We start from the raw sequence: 21,985 nt of genomic DNA on the forward strand, positions 1-21,985 counted from the left end.
GGGAGGCAATGGGGTGAAGTGACTTGCCCAGGGTCACACAGCTAGTTAAGTGTCAAGTGGCTGAAGTCAAATTTGAACTCAGGTCTTCCTGAATCCAGGGCTGGTGCTCTATCCACTGCGCCATCTAGCTGTCTCTTTTTTTTAATCTCTTGACCCTTTCCTGTCCTAGTTTATAATGACCTTGCCCTCTGATACCACATATAGCACTTTGCTCCTGTCTATGCACTTATTTTGTGTTATGATATTTAGTGTGTAATATTCCTTTACTGTATTGTTTCTTATCTAAGAATTGTTTACCATCTACCCTGGTGATAGGCACCTAGGTACTCAAATCATTATTACTCAGTAGAAGCAGTAAAAGTTATTTAACAAGATGAAGCAAACTGAAACTGTATGACTACAACTAATACCGTTAAAAAATAATTGGAAAAATATTATTTGGTCAAGGGTAGGTCAAGCCAATATAATTTAAAATGACAATACTACCCAAATTAACTTACCCATTCAGTGCCATACCACAGTACTAAAGGATTACTTTGTAGATTGAAAACAGTAATAATAATTACAATAGTATTAATAATGAAATTCGTCTGGAGAACAGTAAGCTAGAAATCTCAGGGGAAATAATGAAAAAAGTAGGACACAAGAAGTATCAGATCTCAAATTATACTACAAAATAGTTATCAGACAATGAGTTAAGTAATCAGAGGAACAGATTAGGTACACAATACAGAAAAACAAAGGAACATAGTAGCCTACTTTTTGATAAATCCAAAGACCTCAGTTACTGAGAAAGAACTCATCATTCCACAGAAACTGCTAGGAAAAAACTGGAAAGTAATTCGGCAGATACTAAGTATAAACCAACATGTAACCCGTAATAACAAGATAAGCTCCAAAGGGGTATATGACTTAGATCAGTGGTGCTGGCTGCTTACTGATTTAGAAAACCACAAATTAACATTATCTATGTTATACTGTATTTTTTATTTCTTTTGTTAAACATTTCCCAATTGCTTCTTAATAGCCTTTAACACCTCTGATTTAGATGTATAAACAAATTAGAGGTTCAAGTAAGAAATTGATTTTCAAATCTATAGATAGGGCAGAGTACATAACCAAATAAGAAAGAGGGTCACAGAAGATAAAGCAGATAATTTTGATTATATAAAATTGAAGTTTTGCCCATATAAAACCAACATAGCTAAGATTAAAAAGGAAACAATTAACTGGGAAGGAGTGGGGGCAGGAAATCTTTTCATCAAGTTTCTTTGTTCAAGGTCTCCTAACTGATTCAAATTTCTAAGAATAAGATGTTAACCAAAAATCATGACTGTATAAGACATGGGTAGTAATTTGATTTATTATAAGAAAAAGGCATGTCTGTGTTGACTCCTAAGTATTTCATACATTTTGTAGTTAATAAATGGAATTTCTTTTCTCTCTCTTCTTGCTGAATTTTATTGGTAATGTATGGAATGTTTATTTCAATTAAAATATTCATTTCTTTCATTTATATTGTTAATTTTGTTGGCATACCCCTTTTTGACATCAGTTCTTTCTTTGGAAATGGATAGCATTTTTCATCATGAGTCCTTTGGAATTGTCTTGGATCATTGTATTACTGAGAATAATTCATTCACAGTTGATTGTTGTACAATGTTGTTGTTAACTGTGTACAGTGTTCTTCTGGTTCTGCTCACTTTACTTTGCATCAGTTCCTGTAAATCTTTCCAGGTTTCTCTGAAATCATCCTGCTCATCATTTCTTATAGCACAATAATATTCCATTACATTCATTTTTTTAATTTTTATTTTTTTTGGCTAGGCAGTGGGGTTAAGTGACTTGCCCAGGGTCACATAGCTTGTAAGTGTTATGTGTCTGAGGCTGGACTGGAACTCAGTTCCCCCTGAATCCATGGCTGGTGCTCTATCCACTGTGCCACCTAACTGCCCCTCTATTACATTCATATACTGCAACTTGTTTAGCCATTCCCGAATTGATGAATATCCTTTCAATTTCCAATTCTTTGTCACCACAAAAAAAAAAGTTGCTATAAATAGTTTTGTGATAATAGGTCCTTCTCTGTCTCTGTCTCTCTGTCTCTCTATGTCTTTCTGTCTCTGTCTCTGTCTCTCTCATCTCTTTGGTGTACAGACCTAGTAGTGGTGTTGCTGGATCAAAGATTATACACAGTTTGATTGCCCTTTGGCCGCAGTTCCAAATTGCTCTCCAGAATGGCTGGATCAGTTCACAACTCCACCAACAGTTAGTGAGTGTTCCCATTTTCCCACATCCTCTCCAACATTTATCATTTTCCTTTTTGGTCATATTAGCCAATCTGAAAGGCGTGAGGTACTACCTCAGAGTTATTTTAATTTGCACTTCTCTAATCAATAGTGATTTAGAGCATTTTTAAAAATATGACTATAGATAGCTTTGATTTCTTCTTCTCAAAACTGCATTTATAAATTGGAGAATGACATATTCTTGTAAATTTGACTCAGTTCTCTATATATTTGAGAAATGATGCCTTTATCAGAGACACTTGCTGTAAAAAAATTCCACCAGCTTTCTGCTTACCTTCCAATCTTGGTCATATTGGTTTTGTTTGTGTAAATCCTTTTTAATTTGATATAATAAAAATTATCTATTTTGTATCATAACTATCACTTTTTTGGTCCTAAATTCTTCCCTTCTCCATAATTCTGACAGATAAACTATTCCATACTCTCCTAATTTGCTTGTGGTATTACTTTTTTTGGGGGGAGGCAAGACAATCAGGGTTAAGTGACTTGCCCAGGGTCACACAGCTAGTAAGTGTCAAATGTCTCAGGCTGGACTTGAACTAAGGTCCTCCTGACTCTAGGATCCATGCTCTATCTACCACACCACCTAACTGTGGTATCGTTCTTTATGTCTCAATCATGTATCCATTTTGACCATATCTTGGTATATAGAATAACATGGTTTACACCTACTTTCTGCCATACTGTTTTCCAGTTTTTCTACCAGTTTTTGTCAAATAGTGAATTTTTGTCCCAAAAGCTTAAGTTTTTGGGTTTATCAAATGCTGTGCTACTATGGTCATTCACTACTATGTGGTATGTTTTGTTGAATAGTGAGTCCTTATCCCTATAGTGGATTGCTTTTGGGAACCTAATTTATTTCATTGATCAACATTTGTATTTTTTAATCACACCAAATTGTTTTGATGATTACTGCTTTGAGTATAGTTTACAGTATAATTTCTTACAGATTAATTTTGATTTGTTTTTGTTTTTGTTCTTTTTAGTTCTATATAGTGGCATTTGGTAGTTTAGTATGACACCAAATCTGTATATTTATTTAGGTAGTATTGTCATTTTTATTATATGCCCTGGTGATAAGCAATTTTTTAATCATTTCAGTGTATATGAAGTGCTTTACAATTGTATTTGTTTAATTTCTAAATGACTTTTAAGTGGACTTCCGTGGTATTTTATACTCTATAATCATTTTGAATGGAATTTCATTTTCTAGCTCTTTATGATGAGATAGAAAAAGAGGCCTGTGGATACTGAAGAGGCAGTTGTGAAAACACCTGGCTGTGGCAGCAGCAGTGGTAGAGAGCAGCCCAGTGCCAGGGGATGGTAAAGGGACTAAACATCTAGTCAGAAAGAGATCCCAGAGGACCCTGGTACTAGCACTGGGAGCAGGAAAGGTTGCTCTCTGGCAGTTCTATTACCTATTACTCAGTTCTAGGGCAGAGAGATGTGCAAGTATAGTCACAAGGGAGCAGAAGCCCTATCTAGGTAGGGACCAGACCACAGACTAGAAGGAGAGTAACCAGACCTCTCCCTAAATCATACCACATTGGAAATAGTAAAAACTTACAAGCCTCCACTGAGCTGTAAAACAGAAAGGCAGACTCTCAGGCTGCACATTCCTCATCTCCAGAGATGAGCAGAGCTCAATTCTAATATAAAGTCCAAAGTCAAGAAATAGGCAAGAAAAATGAGCAAACAACAACAACAGTAAAATCTGACCATAAAAAGCTTCTATGGTGACAGGGAAACTCAAATCACAAACTCAGAAGAAGACAATGACATGAAAACATCTACAAACAAAGCATCAAAGAAAAATGCAGATGGTTAATGATTCCAACAAGAAATCCAACAAGAAAGAGATTAAAAAATGGAGAAAAAAATTTTTTTTATGTAATAGTATTTCATTTTTTCCAATAATATGTAAAAAGATAGTTTTCAACATTCATTATTATAAGATTTTGAGTTCCAAATTTTTCTCTCTCCTTCCCCTTTCCCTTCTGCAAGACAGAAAGCAATCTGATATAGGTTATACATGTACAGTCATATTAATAGTATATCCATATTAGTCATGCTGTGAAAGAAGTGAAAATAGTGTGCTTCAATTTGTATTCAGATTCCATAGTTCTTTCTCCGATGTGGATAATAGAAAGAATTATTTCAAAATCAAGTAAGAGCTATAGAGGAAAAATTTGGTAAAGAAATGAGAGCTATTCAAGAAAATTACGAAAAGAAAATTAACAGCTTGGTAAAAGAGGCACAAATAATACTGAAATATTTTAAGAATCTGAAGTAAAAAAAAAAGAGGGTAGCAATCATGATTCCAGACAAAGCAAAAGCAAAAATAGACCTAATTGAAGGAGATAATTAGGTAAACTATGTTTTGTTAAGAAGTACCATAGAAAATGAATAAATATTGGTACTGAACGCATATGTATTATGTGGCATAGCGATCAAATTCTTGAAGGAAGAGTTAAAAGATATACAGGAGGAAATATACAGGATAAGGAGACCTCAATTTACTCCCTCTCAGACCTAAATAAATCTAACTATAAAATAAATAAAAATGAAGATAAGGAGATAAATAGAATTTTAGAAAAGTTAGATGTGAGAGATCTTTCAAAAATATTGAATTGTAATAGAAAGGAGTGTATCTGTTTCTTAGCTTGGCACCTTCACAAAAATTAACCAGGTATTGGGGCATAAAAACCTCACAAATGAAAAGTACTGCCTATATTTGTCATGTAATTAAACTTTTCTGTACTAAGACTATCAAACAAATATTCATGTCAGGTGCTCTGTATTCTCTCATGTGAAAATTATCTATCAAATTCCTCCAATACACTTAAAATGTCCTGTGATAGATTTTGGTTTACTCATATCCAGCTAGAAGTAGGCAGTGTCTATCAAAGGAGAGAAAACAAACAAAAAAAGAAAAAAAATTAAGTGATCCTTATTGCTATTCTCATGGTTTTTTTTTTCCTATTCATGTATGTTGGAGGTGTGGTCCTAAAGCAAACTCTGTCAATTCGGGTTGGAGGTTGAGACTAAATGAGCACTTACAGATCACTGAACATAAAACAAATGAGGGTTACTTTGCCCTAATGCAGTGAGACTGTGCAACAAGGATACAGTGGCACTTAGCTTTTCTGGATGCTTCAAACCCCCTCCCCTGCAACTTTGACATTTGGAAAGGCATAATTGGCAGGATGAGACAAGAGGAGAGGGCTTCAAGGCTCACATCATAGTTGAGTTGAATTGACGAGCCCTGCAGCTATGGAGGAAGAGGGTGTCCTGATTGGATGATGAGACACCGCCTATCTCTCTATTGCCAGACCCTTCATGATCACGTATGGAGTACCCTCTCTGTGGGACTGGGCTTCCACTCAGGCAGAAGGATAAGCCCACTAGGGAAAGGAGAAGTTTGCCTGAAAGGGTAACAAAAGTGCCAAGCCAGCATTCCTTGGATGTTGCTAAGTGGGCTGCATAAATTGTACTGGCAGCACAGTGGCATTGAAAGTGATCTGGGCCAGTGCTTTTAGCAGCTAGATAGCTCCAGGCTTTCAGAGACTATGCAATGAAAGCTCATGAAGCTGGCAATTGCACAAGTGAAGAGATCTCTCCTGATAGATAATGGGGTTAAGGACTGAGAGACCCACCCTATGGTGGAACAGCTGAGAACCCAACCTATGATCTCTGATCCAGCCATTTAGATTCCTGCAGAGATGGAATATGTGAAATTAGAGGAGAGCAGATTTGGGGCAAAGACTAGGAAACTCCCTCCAGTGGTAAGAAAGCCTTGGACTTATCCTAACACTTCCCCCAGTAACACCCTGTCGTGAGGGATCAGGCTATAGGTAAATCCTCTCTACCACAGAGCTGGGGTGTTAAAAGTGATGAGAGCTTCATTTCATTAGAACATCAAACCTGAACTAAGAGGGTGTTATAACCCCATTTTCCAACAAAGTGCATTCATTCTTGTGGCTCTTCCTTAGTACAGCAATTTTAGGAAAAGCCAAAGAGCTTATCTTTCATCTCTAAAATTGGAAGGCTTTCTTGTTCCTAGAAATGGAAAGCCAATGATACACTACAAACTAATTTGACTTGTGGTTCATGTGAGCTGAAGGCAGTTATTGAGTCAGAATACCTCCATTAAAGCTATCAATAGTAATCTGAGGTGCTTTACTTCTGCACTGGATGTCAGTAACAGATTAGTTTTTGAATATTGCCACACTTCCCATTCAAGTCATCAAATTCCCTTTTGCTTTCAAACTATTTTGTGTGAATCCTTAAGCAAAGTGTATATGTTATAATATTGAACACAAAGTCAAGGGAACAGAGAAAAATGAATGTGTTTCATGCAGTGGATATCTTGAATCCCACTACTGTGGGTAGAAGGTGGTGAAGAATTACTGTAGCAAAGCATTGTAATGAAGATGTTCGGGGGAGCCACCTTATTTGTTGGACAAATCTCCTATGGAGCTAGGTACATGCTTTGGCCTCTTTCTGTTTTATTTGTGTTGTGATGGCCCCATCCCCTTTGCAAATATGAACCCATCAGAATTGTCTTGCTCTTATAGAAGTGTTCCCAGTTTGAATCCCCAGGGTTGGCCCTCATGGCTAGTCCACCGACATATTTCTACCCTGATATTTTAAAATAAATTCATTTAAATTTCCTCTACCTGAGTTTGCCACATTCTTGAGGCAAAGACCTGAACAAAGATTTTCTTTTAATAATACCTGTTGTAGGGGGCAGCTAAGTGGTGCAGTAGAAAAAGCAACGGCCCTGGATTCAGGAGGACCTGAGTTCAAATCTGGCCTCGGATCAAACACTTGACACTTATTAGCTGCGTGACCCTGGGCAAGTCACTTAACCCCATTGCCTAGCCAAAATAACAGCAACAAAAAAACACAATACTTCTTGTAAAAGGGACTATGCTAACAGACTTTTGGAAGCAATCTAAATATAAGCATTCCAAATTTCTTTTGGAAATTTTCTTCAGAGTTCTACTCTAGTATAGAGGTATAAAGATCCTAGAAAATTTGAGAAAAGCCTAACTCAGTTTGGAGTCAGTATGCTAACTGGATGAATCTAGATTTTACATGGGTCCACAGCTGGACCTCACATAGAGACCACCTCTAGGCCATGGGACAAAATCTTCCTATTTCCTCTTTTAGGGTGGAGTGTCCAACACCTGAACATGATTAGAAGTTGCAATAGAGAGACACTTTAAGTCCTAAACTGAGGCAAAAGATTCCAAGTAAGTCTCACAGGTCACAGTAAGACTAGAAATTTATGAGTGAATCTGCTGAAGGTCTTGACAGCATTCAAAGGGACATTGTAAGAGTTTGCCTTTCCGGGCAGCTAGGTGGCGCAGTGGATTGAGCACCAGCCCTGGAGTCAGGAGGACCTGAGTTCAAACGCGACCTCAGACCAAACACTTGACACTTACTAGCTGTGTGACCCTGGGCAAGTCACTTAACCCCAATTGCTTAAAAATTAGGAAAAGAAAAGACTCTCCCTTTGTGCCCTCTCAAATAATAAAACCTTGGGGGAGGGGATCTTCTAACCCACTGTCTCTTATCTATGCAAATATTAATAAGTGCCAACCTGCCTGTTTAATCCAGAAAATCCAAAATGTGAACCCTTAGACAATATAGTTTATTGCCTCTGCTTATCTCACCTAACATCTAATATATCATTTCAAGGACTGATTTCCCTCAGGAGCCTGCAACTGAACACCAGGCAGATATCGTTACAGGCAAACATGAGATCCTTCCCTGGGACATCAATAATGGAAGAGCCTTACAAACAACAGTCTGGACTATATTCACCACACAGAAAGACATGGATCTTTCAGTTTTGCCAAACAACAACCACCCTGACAAATTCCTGCAACTTGAAGTGAAATCTTTGATAAAGAAATCTGCCCTTCTCCAGCTAGTCTCCCAATACTACCAGGTGGCAATTATCCAGCTGCTCAGCACTGGCATAACCTGGTCTACTCACAGGTAAGACACAGAGGTATTTAGAGTCAAGCGGTCCTTATTTTTCTCTGTCCTTATCAATTCTATGTTTGTGTGATGCATGTGACCTTGAACAGAATATGAACTGATCTTCAAAGTAACTTTTGGGAAAGGTCTCTTTCTCTTTCCATATAAGATGCTTTCTCTACTCACCTTAGTCACAGTACAGAGAACAAAAGAACTTCATCTAATCCTGTCTCAAACACTTAGCTGTGTGACTCTAATTGCGCTCTTAAGTCAATACGGAAAATAATAGCCACAGAGTTGTTGTGACAATCATAGAGGATAATGGATGCAAAACCTTTTGTAAATGTTAAAGTATTGCATAAATGTCACTTGTCCTCTTTTCTAGTGCTTCCTGTTTTCTGTTTTAGAATTTTGCATATTCCCTTTCTTAACAGCACTGACTCACTTCTGTGCTCATTTTAACCTCTTTTTTAAACGTCTGATAATTCAATATTTGGATAAATCCTGATTCTGTAGTAAAGAAAGCATCAGGAGTAGAAGCATTTAAAGTGAACTTTTTCCCCCACTCATATGAAAAGTATTTGAGATATGTTAACATATTAAATTCATTTTAGAACAGTTCCCATTTTATTATCACCTCTATTAAGGGACATTTGACAATACATCAACTTCATAACTGTGGTGACAAAGGGAAGAGAATAGAGAAATTCTTTTTTGCCTAGGAAAATCTCAGAGGACAATTCAGATTCTCCTACTTATTAATTTTATTTATCTAAGAAAAGCACAAAGGATTCTCAGGACTTGCAAATCCAGTCTGCATTTTATTTCTCTTCTATACTTTCCCTCTCTCTGTGGGCCAACTAAGAAGCAGATAACTATGATAACTTTCCGATAGTGCATTAATACTGTGTTAATTCATAAATAATGTTTTGTTTGTCTTTTTTTTTTTAAGGCAATTGGGGTTAAGTGACTTGCCCAGGGTCACACAGCTAGTAAGTGTTAAGTGTTTGGTCTGAGGTCAGATTTGAACTCAGGTCCTCCTGACTTCAGGGCTGGTGCTCCATCCACCCCACCACCTAGCTGCACCAATAATGTTTTATTTTAAGAAGAAAGAACCAGTGAGTTTCAGCGTATAAGTTCATTAGAAGCAAGGGCAGGAGTTTCATTCAGAACAGATTGTCAATGATCTGAAAACCCATGTAGCAATTACAACTTTTGGATTGACTTTAATTCCTGGGACAGAAATTAAAAATGAAAAAGACAAAATCATTTATTATTCATGAGTCCGTGTATAGTATATCCTTAGTGGTGTATTTGTGGGCTTTTCATTACCTTTATTGTGAGATAATTCAAATTGAAGGATACATTATTAACTATTTCCTCTACCTGCCTGTGTTTTATTTTTGGTATGATCTACTTTAACAACTACCTTTCAGAATTTTCTTCTATTTACTTTTCTACTTTTCTCACAAGCCACCTTTTTATGTTAGACAGATGAAATACTGTTTCTCTCTGTTATTCATTCTTGTTTATATCACAAACTGAAATAATCCACACATCCGTTCTAGAAACCTTAGTCCTCCTTCAAGATGAAATTTATTTCGAGAAAATGTTTCCAATAAATTTCACTGCATGTATAAAAAAACATGGATGCAACATTTCCTGTTTTGTACTAAGTTCTGGCTTTTTATAGATTATAATGGATGCTTTGTAAAATGGTAGTACTTGGCATTAATAAAAAGTTTACTTTTTTTTTAGTCACTTAAGTCTGTAGGTATTGTGTTTGGGTTTAGTAATTGCAGGGACTGTTTAAAATGTTTGTTTTTTGTTTTAATTGAACTCGGTTCAGATAATAATTTTATTCTGCAGATTTATTTGGCCATAGAAGCGCCCCACATTAAATATTTAGTCTTTCTTGGCTTCAGCTTTCTTATCTGTAAAGGAAGAGAGTTGGATCCAAAGACATTTGCAGTTCCTTTTAGTTGTAAGTATTTAATACTTAACACTAAGTACGGTAGATAGAAAATTTGCCACTGAAATAATAGCATTTCATAAATTTATAGATTGTGTTGGACAGGGTGTTAAATGTCATCTATTCCAGACCCAATTTAAAGTATGAAAACATACTTTATATGAGGAAACTGAGACTCAACAAAGTCAAAAGCATGAGTATGCTCTCAACTATGACTCTACCAATCTCTGAAAGCACAAAATAGAACAAAGGAAAGATCATTGGCCTGGGAATCAGGACATCTGGATTTAAGTTCCAGCTCTATCTATTTATCTATCTATCTGTCTATCTGTCTATCTATATATCTATTTGCCTGTCTGTCCATCTGTCTATATGTCTATCTATTGGTGTGTCTATCAACTATCTATCTATCAAGTATCTATCATTGTCTTTCTATATGTCTATCAACTGTCTATCTATCTACCTATCTTTCCACCTGTCTTTTATCTATCTCTTAATGGGCTGCTAAACAAAAAGAACCGATTACTTATGGATATTACAAATGCAAGCTATTAGGCTCTTGAAGTACTCTTTTCTCAGAATGACACAAGACTGCATTGATCCTTGTCCTGAGAGGTCATGGAGGTGATTCCTTGTCATCATACAATGCAAGTTTTTGTGCCACCTAAGAAGACAGCAGAAACCTTACAAACCTGTAGCACTAGAAGCATGAGTTGCCCCTCCTCACATGTGTTTTGGCTGTGTCTTCTCTATGTGTATTTCTCTCCAGAGTACTTTAATAACTGAGTAGAGTGTGGACTAGAATAAGGAGAGGCTTGAGACAAGGAGACCAACCCGAAGGCTATTTTAATGGTTTAGGCATGAGGTGATGAGGTCCTGTACCAGGCTGTTGCCAGTGTTTGAAGAGAGAAAGAAGTATATGAGAGATGTTGTGAAAGCATAAACAAACTTGGCAAATGATTGGATATCTGGAGTCTAAGAGAGTAAGGAAAAAATATTGACACCTGTGTTGGTCAAGAGCCTCTTTCAAAATAACCCCACTTGTACTTCTGCCCTGATAGTAGGGGACTTCGCCATTGATTCAACTTGAAATAACCTTACTTCTCAATTCCTCAACTTACTCATTTCCCAAGACCTCAATCTCCGCCCCCCACCTCAGCTAGAGAGAAAGTCATACCTTTGATCTTGTCATCACCCACAAATTCACTGCTTCCATATTCATAAACTCTGAAATTCCTTTATCTGATCCCATTATGATGTCATTATACCGCTCCTTATCTTGCAAGTCCAAACCCTGTTCTTCAGCCTCATTGTAACCCCCAAATCCTTGACCTTTTAGCTCTCTCCCAGGCCTCCCCCATCTTGATCCCCTGGTGAACCAGTTCAGCTCTACACTGTTTTCTGTCTTAAATCCTTTGACCCCTTCTTATTTCTCTGATCTTGCCCGGCTAAGCCTCAGCCTTTGATTACTCCTGCCTTTGTTTCTACTTCTCGTTTCTTATAGCACAGTAGTATCTCATTACAACCATACACCACAACTTATTCAGCCATTCTCTAATTGATGGAGATCCCTGTAATTTCTAGTTCTTTGCCACCATAAAGAGAGCTGCTTTAAATAACCCACTCATTTTCAAAGTTGTAATTACTATTTGTGAATTTCCCTCCATCTTATTTTTACTCACTATTTTCTTTCTTGGTCTCTCTTTTTACCCTATCCCTATTACCTTATCTTCTCCCCCCCACACCCTCCCATCCCCACTTCACCTACCCTTCCAAGAATCCCCTCATCCTCTCCCTCATTCCCAGTCTCAATCCACACATCTCTCCCCCTACCCTCCCAAATTCCAATCTATACACCCCTCTAAAAGTCCCTCCGTGACCTTGTCCTCCAGGTTTCTTACCTCTCTACATGTTCAGAAGACTTTTACAGCCTTCCACATGTACATATTGTTTCTTCTTCAACCCAGATGAGAGTAAGGTTCTAACATTACCAGCCCCCCACCTCCACTGCTTCCTCTATATTAGTTCTTCCTTTCACACCCCATTTTTGTAATATAATTACTCCCTTTAACTTTTCCTACCTAATTTTGGTGTTTTTTAGAATTACCCCATCATACACAACTCAGCCCTAACCTTTCTTTCAAACCACTTTAGTAATGATGACAGTTTTCATAATACTGATAACATTTTCATGTATATAAGTAAACAGTTTGACCTTAATAATCCTAATTTTCTTCAAAAACAAACAAAAAAAATAACAAAATCAAGCAGCTAGGTGGCTCAGTGGATAGATCACTGGGCCTGGAATCAGAAAGACTTCAGTTCAAATTCTTCCTCAGATGCTGTCTAGCTGTGTGATCCTGGGCAAGTCACTTAGCCTCTGTTTGCTTGAATTTATTAAACTGTAAAACAGAGATGACACCTGCCTCATATAGCTGAGGATCCAGTGAGATAACATTTGTGTCTAATATGTAGTAGATACTATATAAATGCTTAGGTTAAGAATGTTAAAAGAAATAATGAAAAAGCGGGAAGGGGAGGCCTGACACTACTAGATCTTGAATTGTACTGCAAAGAGCAGCATTAATGGAAGAGATTAAGTACAAAACAAAACAAAAGAAATAAATATTGTAGCAGAGTATTTGATAAATAGGAAGAACTGTCTCCTGGGTTAAGAGCTCATTTTTCAACAAAATTTGCTGAGAAAACTGAAAGACAATCTGCAGAAATTAGGTATAGACCAACGTCTTATACCATATATATACATATATTACTTAGATATGAAGGGCCACATCGAAAATATATGAGGGGGCAGCTAGGTGGAGCAGTGGATAGAGCTGTGGCCTTGGAGTCAAGAGGACCTGAGTTCAAATCCAGCCTCAGACACTTGGCACTTACCAGCTGTGTGACCCTGGGCAAGTCACTTAACCTTGCCTGCCTCACCAAAAAGCCAAAAAAAAAAAGTTCATACAAAAAAGAACTGAGAGTGAAAAAAGGCACTCAAAATCACAATAACCATAGCTGAGACAACAGTAAGGAGAAAAAAGCTGACGGTGATCAAAGTCCAAACTCTAGAAAACAAAATAGTAAAGGCAGAGAATTAAAGTCCTCTACATACAGAAAAGAAGGAAGAAAAGACCAGATGCTCATTAGAAAAAGAAATCAACCAAAAAATCAAAAGAAAAAAATCTGATCATGATCAATTAATGTGTGAGCCCTGGAACTGATGAAGACAAAAGTGGATAAGTGAGGGCCTTGAACTTTGTATTTCCGTTTTTCTCCTTAGGTTTTAGAGATTTGCTGAAAAACATCCTTTGTTGTTGTTGTTTTCCTATTCATTTTTGTTTTGGGTTGTTTTTTTTTTAAATGCGGACTTCATCAAGTTTGATCTTTTGATATTCTACAACCTAAATAATTTATACTGTCAAAGTTTTAATAAACTTTAAATGAGAAAAAAAATATGAGAGGAGCAATAAGAAAACAGCTTTAAAAACATGAAAGCAGTGGTGCAGTGGATAGAGCACTGGCCCTGAAGTCAGGAGAACTTGAGTTCAAATCTGGCCTCAGACCAAACATTTGACACTAGCTGTGTGAACCTGGGCAAGTCACTTAACCCCAATTGCCTAAACAAAACAAAACAAAAACATGAAACCAAGAAGAGTTAAAAACCAAATAAGGCATAGAGAAGGGCACAGAAGATAAAATAAGCAGTTTTTATTATATAAAATTCAAAGTTTTTACACATGCAAATCTAATATAATTAGAAGGAAAATTGTTAACTGAGGGAAAAAAATATTTGCAGAAATTTTCTCAGATAAATGTCTCACGTCCAAATAATGGATTTAGATCTGAAAGAACAAGATCTATTCTACAAGAAGTAGTCAGAAGTTACGAATAGGCAATTTTAAAAGGAAGAAAAATGTAAGCTATGAAGCATATGAAGAAATGCTTCAAATGATTAATTATTAGAGAAATGCAAATTAAAGCAACTCTGAGGATCTATTTGACACCCATCAGATTCAGATTACAAAAAAAAGGAGAAAGACAGATGTTGAGCTATAGGGAAAGTAGGCACATCAATGTAATGTTGGGGGAGTTGTGAATTTATCCAGCCATTCTGGAAAGTAAATTTGGAGCCATGCCTCAAAAGTAACTAAATTGTGCATACTCTTTGACCTAGTGATATCATTACTGGGCCTTCTGAGAAATTAATTATTCCTCTCTTATATTTAATAACTAATTATTGAATCAGGACCAAGTTTTTTCACCTTTTCTACTTCCTCATCTAGAAACCAATCAGTGTAGGAAATCTCTCTTAGAGATTTACCCAGGCTAAAGATCTGATCAGACAGTAAAAGAAATTCTAAGCTTGGACTAATGGGTATATTCTTCCACATTGTGTTTGTTTATACAGCTCTGGGAAAATATTTATTTTCTCTTTCTTTCAAGAGAGGTGATATGGAAGTTGATGTCTCTTTTGGCCCCAAGAGCCTCATTTTAAGATAGCCCACCTCCACTGTGTTAACCAAATGGTTAACTTGCCACTTGAATGGCACCCCTCAGTAACACCTACTCTTTGAAGGATATATAAACTGTGAGCCCACCACCATGAGGGATCGTTGGTCTAAGAGAGAAGGCCAAATGACTATCCTTTTATTAATGACGTGCTAGCATTATTAGTAAGATAACTAAATTACCCCAGAAACTATATCTCTCAGAATTTTTTAATCATTGCAGCCTATATGCCAAAGAGATCAGAGGAATAACAAAAGAAGAAATATATACAAACATTTATAACAGCCCTGTATGTTGTAGCAAATAATTGGAGAATGAGCCAATTATAATACATTAATATTCCACAGCAAGAAATGTACAAACTTGGGAAGACTGATACGGAGTAGAACAAACTTGTGAAGTATTAAGTGAGCAGAAACAGGTAAAAAAATTTATGCACCAATAAGTTTGAAAGACTTAAGAACTATTATTAATGCAATGTCCAGCAATGATTCCAGAGTACTGATTATGATGATGTATGCTACCCATCTCCTTATAGAAAGGTGACAAATATATTTAAACATAACCAATGTTAGAACTTGTTTTTCTTTACTATGCATAGTTTTTACAAAGGTTTTGTTTTTCTTTTTTTTCCCTCAATGGCAGAGGTTGGGAGGGAGAGTGGAGTTAGAGACAGGGTTACCCTTCTCCCCACCTTCCCCACCAAAAAAAGAGAAAGAAAGAAAAAGAAAAGGCCATTATAATATGTTTTTGAAATATATGGGAAAGAAAGTCCAGAAGAAATTAGAGACATTCAGGGTACCTCTGAAAAAAAAATGCCTTACTTTCCCACACCAACAGCCACAATAACATCTCTAAGAATTTTTAAAATATACTTTTAGAGCTACAACTTTTGTATTTTTCCTTAGAGTAATAGCTATTTTTAAAAATGATAGATCTAAAAACAACAAAAATGAGCACAGAAACATATATGGCATGAAATCCAGCAAATTGCAGAACTAAAAGGGGGGAAAACCAGTTATCAGATTCATCTCTTCAATCCATGATCACTGCTATCATAAAATAAAAACATGTAAAATTATCACTGTCCCAAGTAATTCACAAAATCTTGCCAAATGAGAAAATAACTTTGAAGGTTTATCTATTCATCAGTCTTTCTTGTCCCTGCAAAATGTGACCACCTCAGATTCTATGACCTCTTTGAGGAAGGCACTTAAGTGTTCAACTGTTAATAAATGTCTTCTGCGTGTCCTAGTAACATTATCTGAATCTCACACATTTAGCACCTTTGAAGTATCATAACTACAGAATGAGAAACTCAAGTTCTTCAGCTGTTTCACTCATGTCCCATTCTTTGTGACCCTATTTGGGGTTTTCTTGGCAAAGATACTAGAGTGGTTTGCCATTTCCTTCTCCAGCTCATTTTACAGATGAGGAAACTGAAGGCCAACAGGGTTAAGTGACTTGCCCAAGGTCGCATAGCTAGTAAGTGTCTGAGACCAGATTTAAACTCACTTAGATGTCTTCCTGACTCCAGGCCCAGTGCTCTCTCCACTGTGCCACTTAGCTGCCCAAACTCAAGTTACATAGCTAGAAGCTAGTATTTCCATTCTTATTTTTTCTCTAACTTAAAAATAAACCTTGGTTTTCAGGTATCATCCACAATTCCTAGGTTAAAACTTTCGCCAACATTTTACCCTCTGAGTGAAAAACTAACAGCATTGGAGTGGACTGGCAAACAAATTATAAAAGTCTTCTCTTCCTTAAATCTTTTACAGAGAGAAAAGAGAAATGCTGCTGAGCAGGTTGGTGGAAAATCAAGTGTGAAAGACCCAATGCTTATTAATTGCATTCTGAGTGAACAGAGTACCTCCACTTTCAAACTGAAGAATAATCCTTTGTATGGGGACACAAGGCTAGAGGAGGCCATGGAAGAAAGAAAACAGAGCCCTTCTTGGACCATCCAAGACTATGATAAGCATTCTCTGCAGTCGAACCTCTCTGGCTATTTGAAGGTACTAGCTAATCAATAAAATTCATCTTCTGAAGTGTGTGTGGGGTGAGCAATTTCAAAGGAAGATTTCAGATGCCATTGTGGCCACACTGATTATTTGAAAAGTGGGAGTCCGAGACTCCCTTCAATTAACTAGAAGCAGGTTTTCTTTTTGTGGTATCCTGTGCTTTGCTTTCTCCTTCTTCATATAAGCCTTTTGGCTTGTTTTCTGTTTCACAAGCAACTTCAAATGGTGCAGAGAACGGTAAAGATAGCCTTGGCACAGAAATCTGTCATATTTGTGGTTGAAATAAAAATATTTTACTTACTAGCTGTGTGACCCTGGGCAAGTCACTTAACCCCAATTGCCTCACTGAAAACAAAGCAAAAGAAAAAAAAAGAAATAAAAAGATTTTGGGGGAGAGGAGGGTGAAGGTTGGAATTAGTGAGAGAAATTAAGAAATTGTATTAAATGTTGTTGTTATTCAGTTGTTTTTCAGTTGTGTCTAACTCTTCATGACCCCATTTGATGTTTCCTTGGCAAAGATACTGAAATGGTTTGCCATTTCCCTCTCTAGCTCATTTTACAGATGAGGGAATTGATTTGACCAGGGTCACCCAGACACCCGTAAGTGTCTAAAGCCAGGTTTGACTTCAGGAAGATGAATCTTCCCACCATGCCACCTATAATCATTCATTACTATGAAAATGATAGCTGATAACTTATCAGATGATTACATTAGAAAGCCAATGGTCAGCTTAAGGTGGAAAATTTATACCAGAGTTATCCCTTTGTGTAATAATGACGGCAACAACTAAAAAAGTAATTTGAACAAGGAAAAGTACATAATAAGCTTTTTTTGGCCTATATTAAACCCTATATCTGGGGTGCTCTTCTTTCTCTTCCACCACTTAGAAATCCTTGCTTTATTCCAGGTAAAGTTAAGCAGCTGGGTGGTGCAATGCATAGAACTCTGTACCTGGAGTAAGGAAGATCTAAATTCAAATCCAGCTTTAGACACTTACCAGCTATGTGACCATGGTGGGCAACCTTGACCTCTGTCTTCCACAATTTCCTCAGTTGTAAAAGTAACAATAGCACCTATATCCTAAGGTTGTTGTGCAGATAAAATGAAATAATATTTTTAAACACTTTGTAAATCTTAAAGTACCATATAAATGCTTATTATTAACCTACCATAATAGGCCATTCTGTATCCCGTCAATTGTTAAAGCTTTCCTATTACCCATGAAATTACTTTGTCTTAATTTTTCTATGTAATTGGAGATTTGATGGGGAAGCACAAAGCTGTCCTTGATTCTAGTCAACCATATGTACTAACTCAGTGTTTGCATGGCTTGGAGATGATGAAACACCAACCTGATTCTGGCCATGTATACTTTAGCACTGAAGTACTCTTGTCCTTTGAAATTATGAAGCAATCTCTTTCTTGACTACTAAGCAGGAAGAGGTGAAGAAAGGACTCAGTAATCATAGTAACTTTCCTTTTAGAGGTCCAAGGTGTCATGAGCTCTTCTTGCTCAGTGATGAATAATGATATTAAATTAGCTCAAAACGCAAAAGTCCTACAGTACTGAGCTACTTATGGATAGAAGCAATCAGAGGCTTTGTCATCATCAAAGCATCCTACCCCTGAAACATCAATTGCCTAAATTGGGAAAGGGAATTTTATTCATTCCCTGTTCAACCACTGGATATCTATGCTTGCATGTATGCGTGCATGTGTACATCTATAAATGCATACAAAGACATATACATATGGTAAGATATAACGGCAGTTTTGGTGAGATGGAGTGACAGTTTTGTGGTAGGCAAGTGTGTGTATATGATATACACTATATATTGTATGGGCATATATATGTGGTATGTATGGTGAAGCATGTATAATGTACATATATGTAATAACTTTAGTATGTGCGTGTATGTATACATGTATATTTATTGCTATATATACATACATATGATATACAGGTATATGCACATTTACATATGTAATGTAAATTGTATATCAGAACTAATATAATTAATATATACTACATATATCTATATACTAATATATATTATATATAATATTGCATGTACATATATATGTGCATGTGTGTATGTGTGTATGTTAGGAAGACCTGACTTCAAATCCTGCTTCAAGCACTTTTAGTTATGTGACCCTGCGAGTCACTTGACCTCTCTGTGTCTCAGTTTCCTCATCTGTAAAATGGGAATACTGTAATATCTCCCTACAGTTTTTGTGATGCTCAAATGTGATAATATATATAAAAAAGCTTTGCAATCTAAAGCATTATATAAATGCTAGCTTTTTTTTTCAGGCAGCAAGGACAGAATCATAGATAGGGATAGATTGAAGATGGCAGAATACAATGATTGCTGCAACAATTTGCTAGAGAAGACAGGAGGTTATGGGATCATGGCTATATGAGAGATATTGGAGTTGTCAAAGAAATGAGTCATCTCTTCATCATAGATTGGAATAAAGGAATAGAGAGAGTGGGGTTAAGGGATTGTAAGATGCAAAGAAAGGTGAGAGAACTCATGGCTAATAACCTTGATTTTCTAAGTAAGGTATAAAGGTGAAGTCCTCAGGACAAAGAACCAATTAGGAAAGGGTAAAAGGATTGCCTTGTTAAAGGGCGGGCCCAGTCGAATTTAGATAGCAAGCATTTATGATGGAGACTGTCAACAGGGTTGTGTAACTTCCTTCAGCTTCACTTATAAGCATGTGAATGGGTGGGGACCAGGCACGCAGATGGGCAGAGTAAAGTAAGGGCAGCCATGTCTTCATTCCTCTCCAGACTTCAGTCCTGAGTTCCTGGAGTTTCTGCATTGTGGTCTCCCCACTATCTTCTTCATTCCTCCTGCCCCACCCCTACACACACACACACACACACACACACACACACACACACACTTTTCAGCTTTCTACTTATATTATTTTCCCAATGCTTAGTACAATGCTTGGCACAAAGTAAGCAAATAAATGCTTTTTGCGTTGATTTGACAATATGACAATTTGGAATTATTTTGATTATCAAAAAGGAAACCTCTCAACTCATAAAACCATTTTAGAATCATTACACATTCACTGTTTTATCCTTCTTTTGTCAAATGAAGTAGAATTCCCATTTCTTGCTAAGGCTTATCCCTTTTATTTTATCTGTCCCCACATTCTAGGAACTACCCCAGAAATCATCAGCACTCTCATGATCTTCGTCCTTAAGCCTATCCCATCTCTAAATTTTCTTATCTCTATTAAAGTCACCACCATACTCCTACTCACTCAAATTTGTTATCCTGGGGTCATTTTAAAATTTTCTTTCTCCCATCCTTTTTGCTATATCTATTGCTAAGGTTTGCTAAATTAACCTCCCCTCCAACATCTCTCAAACCCATCTCCTCTCCACTATCTAGTTCAAGCCTTCCACAAAGGCAAATTTAATCCTTCTAAGGAATAGGTCTAAAAGTGTTACTCCTTATTCAAACATCTCAAGTAATTACCTGTTTCCTCCAGGATAAAATACACATTCCTCATTGTAGAAGTTGTAGCCTTTCACAGTGTTCCTGACTTATCTTTCCAGTTTTATTTTATTATATTCTTCTTCATGTATTTTACTTTCCAGCCAAACTAGACTACCAATCGTTCACTAAACTTGTATTATCCCTATCTTTTGTTCTATCACCAGTCATATGATCACCAATTATGAAACTCCAATCTTAGATTACTGCCGTTGGCTGCCTTGGCTCCTGTTTCTGTCCTGCTGAGAGAGCTGGAGAATTTTATAAAACCTTACTGAATGGGCCTACCACAAATTTAAGTTACATAATCTCAACTGGATCCTCACTTCAGCAAGGCAGTCCTTTTAGAGCTCGCTAAAATCAGTCTGCTATCCCATTCATCACACCAGCTATTCTGAACCTTTTTGTGTCTTCTCACAGCTCCCAAGGCATTGCTTTCTCCCACCTTTTTCTCATTTGCATACCTTTCCTCATACTTCACCAAAAACATTGAAGAAATTCACTAAAAGATCCTATTTATATCCTCTTCATCTCACAATTCTCAGATATATTCCCCAGCTATCTGCTCCTTCACCCTGTCTCTCATAATGAGGCAACATTTTTCCTTACCAAGGCAAACCATTCTAAATGAATTCTTGATCCCATTCCTTCATGCATTCTTTAGAAGATTGCCCCCTCTCTCATTCTCCTTCCTCTGATCTTCAGTCTTGCACTATCCACTAGCTATTTCTTTGCTACTTAAAAACTCCCCAGGTCTCTCCTATTCCTATAAAGTCCTCATTCACTTACAAATCATGCTTTCTATCATTCTATACCTCTGCTCTCTTTCTCAGTAGAATTCCTTAGAAAGACATCTAAAATCAACACTTTTGATTCCTCTCTCACTTGAATCTAAGCCTCCTACTGTCTTGCTTCCATCCTCATCACTTGACCAAAATTGCTCTTTCTAAAGTTACCCATGATTTCTAAATTGACAAATATCATGATCCTTTATCAATCCTAATTCTTCCATACCTCTCTGCATCCATATGTACTCTTCAACAAGCCACTCCCACCTCTCTAGGTTTTCATGACACAGATCTGTCTTGATTCTCCTCCTACTTACCTGACCATTCCTTCTCAGTCTCCTTTACTAGTTCTTCTGGAATGTCATGCCCACTAACTGCGGGTATCCTACGAGGTTCTTCCTTGGGCCTTTTTCATTTCTCTCTCTATATTAAAGTCTTCCCTATTAATCTCATTAGCTCTCATGAGTTCAGTGATCAACACTATACAAATGATTGGGCAGCTATGTGGCCCAGTGGATAGAGGACTAAGCCTGGAGTCTGAAACACTCATCTTCTTGAATTCAAATCTGGCCTCAGACACTCACTAGCTGTGTGACCCTGGGCAAGTCACTTAACCCTGTTTGTCCCAGTTGCTTTTTTTGTAAAATGAGCTGTAGAAGGAAATGGCAAACTACTCCAGTATCTTTACCAAGAAAACTCCAAATGGAGTCACAAAGAGAGGGACACAATTATAAAATGATTGAATAACAGCAATGCAAATGATTCTCAGATCTATACATCTGTCCCTAATTTCTCTCCTGAGTGCCAGTATTACATCACTAATTGCCTCTTGGACGTCTCAAGGTGGATAGTCTGTAAGAATCTTAA

General features: G+C 37.0%; 1 protein-coding gene across 1 annotated transcript in view; it reads left to right on the forward strand.

Moving 5' to 3' along the window:
* MINAR2 (membrane integral NOTCH2 associated receptor 2) overlaps positions 1–21,985 on the forward strand; it is a 52,343-nt gene that overhangs the window by 19,569 nt on the left and 10,789 nt on the right. The window contains 3 exon segments of the mRNA XM_078153106.1: positions 8,016–8,245; positions 8,248–8,318; positions 16,566–16,802. Of these exon segments, the coding sequence (XP_078009232.1) occupies positions 8,155–8,245; positions 8,248–8,318; positions 16,566–16,802 (399 nt within the window). The 5' untranslated portion in view covers positions 8,016–8,154.

The sequence above is a fragment of the Phascolarctos cinereus genome, unplaced genomic scaffold, assembly GCF_003287225.1.
Source record: "Phascolarctos cinereus isolate Bilbo 61053 unplaced genomic scaffold, phaCin_HiC Scaffold_4;HRSCAF=312, whole genome shotgun sequence".
In the NCBI taxonomy this organism is placed as follows: domain Eukaryota; kingdom Metazoa; phylum Chordata; class Mammalia; order Diprotodontia; family Phascolarctidae; genus Phascolarctos; species Phascolarctos cinereus.